The 4,514-nt window shown below is 41.0% G+C and overlaps 1 protein-coding gene across 1 annotated transcript; it reads right to left on the bottom strand.

Annotated features, from left to right (window-relative positions):
• Window positions 1–830: 830 nt before the first annotated feature.
• On the bottom strand, window positions 831–3,108 carry cox8a (cytochrome c oxidase subunit 8A). The gene is made up of 2 exons (XM_080042758.1): window positions 2,949–3,108; window positions 831–1,173 (listed from the first exon to the last, which is right to left on the bottom strand). The coding sequence occupies exons 1-2, from the start codon at window positions 3,063–3,065 to the stop codon at window positions 1,078–1,080; spliced, it is 213 nt and encodes a 70-aa protein (XP_079898884.1). The 5' UTR covers window positions 3,066–3,108; the 3' UTR covers window positions 831–1,077.
• Window positions 3,109–4,514: the final 1,406 nt, after the last annotated feature.

Genomic DNA, 4,514 nt, shown 5'->3' with positions numbered 1-4,514 from the left:
TGGGTAAAGTCAACAGTCAGATTAATTAAACCCAGTTTTAACAGATTATTCAGGATAATGTTCAAGCATCAGTCACAAAGTTGAAGTTGCCCAGGGGTTGGATATTCCAAGACAATGACCCTTAACACAGTTCAAATTCCTGCAGAGGGAAAAGTACAATGTTCTAATATGGCCGTTGCAATCCAATGACTTGAATATCATCGACAATCTATGGGATGATTGGAAGCGGGCTTTTGTATGGAAGAATGTTAAAAATACCTACATCCAGGATCCAGACACTCATCACAGGCTACCGAAGGCGTCTAGAGGCTGTTATTTTTACAAAAGGAGGCTCAACTAAGTACTGATGTCATTTTTTCCCCCACAAAATGACACTGCTGAATTGCTTCTGTTTCCCTAAGGTATGCCATATATGAGAAGGAATTTGCTTCTTTGAAATCCCAGCTAATGATGAACAAAAATCCCCCAAATTAGAAGGGGGTCCCAAACTTTTTCATATGACTGTAGGTTCTAAAATGACAAAGTCTTAAAATATAGAGCATAACAACGTGGTAAATAAACAAGTCCCAACAAGCACACAGGAGCGTTTAGTGATGTTGTAAAGTTTATCTTTTGACCTGCTCCCCTTGACTACCAGTGTTTGAGCTAAGATAACCTGGATGAGCGACCTATGTACATTTATATATCAAAAATGCACACAGTTAAAGGAACGGTTTCTGTCACCTCATCTTGAGCCTGAGAGTGAGGCAAAAAGATACACATTTAAAATTTTGAACTATTCCTTTGACCTAAAAAAGGAGACAAAATATACACAAAACAAGACAACATAGTTGTGTTTAAAATTTTAATCTTGTAACATAGTCGTAAACAGGAAAATGTACAGTACAAGTTTCAATGCACTCGATGTATCAGAGTGTGTGTGTTTTGGAAAGAGTTGCTTTTCTTTCTGGGATGTGGAGTAGAACTGTTGGAGGTAGTAGGCAGGACAAGGTCCTCTCTGTAACGGAACATTAGTGATGATGGTCCCAGGGTGTCAGTGCAGACACCAGGTAAGACTGGTTTAAAATACTGCGTCTCTTAGTCTTTCTTCTTGTAGCTCTCCAGGTTGGCCAGCACCCACCCAGCTGGTCCCAGGATGGCCAGGGCGAACGCGCTCAGGGCAATGCCATGTTCCTGCACCAGACACAGAGAATGATTCAGTTAGCTTATCAGACAATCAATACAGTCACCTAATAATCACATTCATGTTGTCCTGTGAACATCAGGGTTTCCCCCAGTGTATTCCAGACATGACGCCCCCACCATGTCTCACTAGACCCCCCCCCCCACCATGCCAAGCATAGTGAAGTTTGTTGTTTTAGCCTACTATTAATATTGTTGGTGTACCGTTACCGTCCAAAACATGACAAATACAGTGATATAAATGCTATGTCATATGACCCACCCCTTCCCCTCTGAAGATACTTGCCCCCATGCCTAACAACCTTTCTGGGGGAAACCGTGCAACGCTTCTCATCAGTCTTCCCTCTAATAGGAGAAGAGCCACGCTTCACTTGGGCTTTTTTTTTCTCTTCTAAAAACATGTAGTAGTTATTGGATACGTGTGTAGCTTTCTCATTAACAGACTGGACTTTCTCTACAATTGAGCCTTTGAAATATGAATCTTGAGCATACTCTGATCATGGAGGATGTGTGTGAATGGTGTGTGCTTAAAGCATGTATGTGGATTGTGGAAGAACAGTTCAAATAAGATTTAGAGGGGAGTGGTGCTTAACCTTTTATAAATATATATAATAGACAATTTATACAACAAACAAAAAAAGTCATAAAAGTTCTTGTTTTTTCTCCCAATACTGAACTGGCTCAAACTAATGATTTAAACTAAAAGGAACTTTATAATAAGAGACTGTTTGTTGATCAGGCTCTGGTGCATTCTGATGCATGGTTTGAACACATGTTACAGCAAAAAACAACACTGATTGTTTGAAGTAAGTCTTTAGTTTAGTTTGATCTCTTTTTGCAAGACAAACACGATTAAAATAGCCAAAAGATGCACATAGACATTCAGAAATGCAAGGGTGGGACAAAAGAAACCCCAGAGGGCTTTTATAGGATGCCCACCTAAAACACTCTAAGTCGAGAGAAGAATGCTGTCAGGATACTTATTTGAGTAAATATGCATAATTATTTTAAAGCATTCGATGCCTCTGTGCCTACTATTATTTCTAACCTTAAGTGCACATTGTATTAAAATCTCATAGAGCATGAAATTACATTAAGTTCCAACATGAATGATCACAGTATTTAGCCCAATAAAAGTCAAAGGACTTCTGTTCATTTAATATTATCTGTGATAAGAAGTCTGTGCTGTTTGTGAATAGTTTTAACAAATATTATATAGATATACTGATACTGTCTATCTATCTATCTATCTATCTAGATAGTATGTTGATTAAATCTACTGCACCATTGAACAGAGGTCATCAACATGATGTAAGCATGTTGTTAGCATGATATAAGCATTTTAACACATGTTGTATGCCAGTACAAAACAAGTAGGCTACAGATTATATTGAACTTTTCATGTGTTTGATACCTGTGACTTTATATAATACCCTGAGGGGAAAAACCCCCGTTTTTATAAACAGACATGGAATGTTGTAAAATGTTGTTCACCAGAACTTATCAAGGACCTTCAAGGATCACAACCTGGGTGGACAACCTGCTCAACTACCTCTAGAAAGCGGAAATAGCCAATCATAACCACGCTTAAAGGCGAGGGTAAAAGTATATTATATGAATGAATTCATTATAACTATACACACTAGTTTAACCCAATAACACTACACGGTTTTGACCTCGTCAACCAAGGACAGCTAGTAGCTGCTAGCTAGCCTAGCCGTACAGTAACCATGAGTCCAAGGTGCTTTATCAGACAGCAGACTTACCAGTGCACCCAGTTTTTCCTTGGCGGGAGCATTGTAGAGGTTCGCCCTCTGAGAGAGAGTGTGTCCCCGCAGGGAGGGAGCGGCACGGCGAGCCACGGTCTTCAGGAGCCCAGACATGTTAGCAGCGGAGAGATAGAACCTTCACGTCTGGAGAAGAAGCTGTTATGGCGACAAGAGGAAGTGCGTCAATGTGAAGAGGTCTTTCTTTGAGTGTCAATAGCGAGTATCACAGCGCCATCTTTGGTCTGGGAGGTTCATGTGCATGACTGGGCCCTTACTGCAGTTGGGTTTCCCTTCATTGTGTGTGTGTGTGTGTGTGTGTGTGTGTGTGTGTGTGTGTGTGTGTGTGTGTGTGTGTGTGTGTGTGTGTGTGTGTGTGTGTGTGTGTGTGTGTGTGTGTGTGTGTGTGTGTGGTGTGTGTGTGTGTGCGTGTGTGCCAAATAGGCCTACAACACAATCTTTATTTTTGGAATAATTCCACCCATAACAAAGATTAGAATGCATGTATGAAATGCATAATAAATGGAAAGCTTAGATACGTCATTAGCGACATGAATTGTATTTAATGATTGTAGCAGTCAGAATTGTTCTCCTATTCTTTCTCAAAGGCTCCATCTAGGTGGTGCAGTGCTACACGCCTCTTGAAAAACACCTGACAACATTGGAACATTTGTCAGAAATATCCACAGACCGTGTTAGTCTGTTGTTAATTAGGGGGCCAAGCCCGAGTAGGGCTGGGACCGCGTTTTGCAGAGCAACGCGGTTCCCAAGCCCTGCGGGGCAGGGAACCCTATTGATCTTGTAGGGATTATTATTATTATTATTATTCCTATTCCTTACGTACAAGTGGTGCTGCAGCCCAAACCGTAAAGGGTTGGGACATGCCACTTGCATCACTAGTTCAGACCCCCGGTCTCTCAGCATACAAAAAAATTCAGACATGCCGGCCACTAGGTGGCGCTACAACAAAGGAAAAGGCGTTTTGGGCTATAACTTCCGCACCGAAAGGCCGACAGTCAAAACCTTTATATCCACAGATGCCCACAAGTCAGTTGCATCTTTTGAGATAGGCCACGCCCATTTGCGATAGGATAGATATTTTTCTACGTCGCAAAAACTGTGTCAGTCACCAAAACATACTCCTCCTACAGTTTTCGCCCGATTTGGACGAAACCAAAAGCATTACGCTCTCCTGACTCCCACGAGCAAAAGTGGGTCAAATAGTTTTTCTACGACCATCGGAAGACCAAACAGTAGCGCTTGAAAGATTCGCGAAAATTCCTTAAAAAAAAAAAAAAAGGGGATTTTCTTGAAACTGAAGGGAGACTATCATGGGGCATACCTGAGCCTATGGAAAAAATATGGGCTAGAAATTTCTATGTGGGCCGGACTTATTAAAAAAAAGAGTTTTTCAATTTTTTTGCCTGTTTTCGCCATTTTCTAAGTCTTTAGGCGGGAAAATGGGAAAATTCAAAAAAGTGTCTTTACAATGGAGAGGATGACAATTTGATTTTGCTATAACTCCCCAACCGAACATCGCACATTCAAAAACTTGACATCCACTTG

This window comes from Ammodytes marinus (assembly GCF_949987685.1).
Source record: "Ammodytes marinus genome assembly, chromosome: 15".
NCBI classification, from domain to species: Eukaryota; Metazoa; Chordata; class Actinopteri; order Uranoscopiformes; family Ammodytidae; genus Ammodytes; species Ammodytes marinus.
The sequence above is the reverse complement of the archived record's forward strand: the minus strand, read 5'-3'. Positions and strand labels throughout refer to the sequence as shown.

Coding starts and splice junctions, on each gene's coding strand:
- cox8a (XM_080042758.1), bottom strand. CDS start 3,065: ATGTCTGGGCTCCTGAAGACCGTGGCTCGCCGTGCCGCTCCCTCCCTG. Junction 1,174..2,948: donor AGGAAAAACTGGGTGCACTG/GTAAGTCTGCTG, acceptor TGTCTGGTGCAG/GAACATGGCATTGCCCTGAG.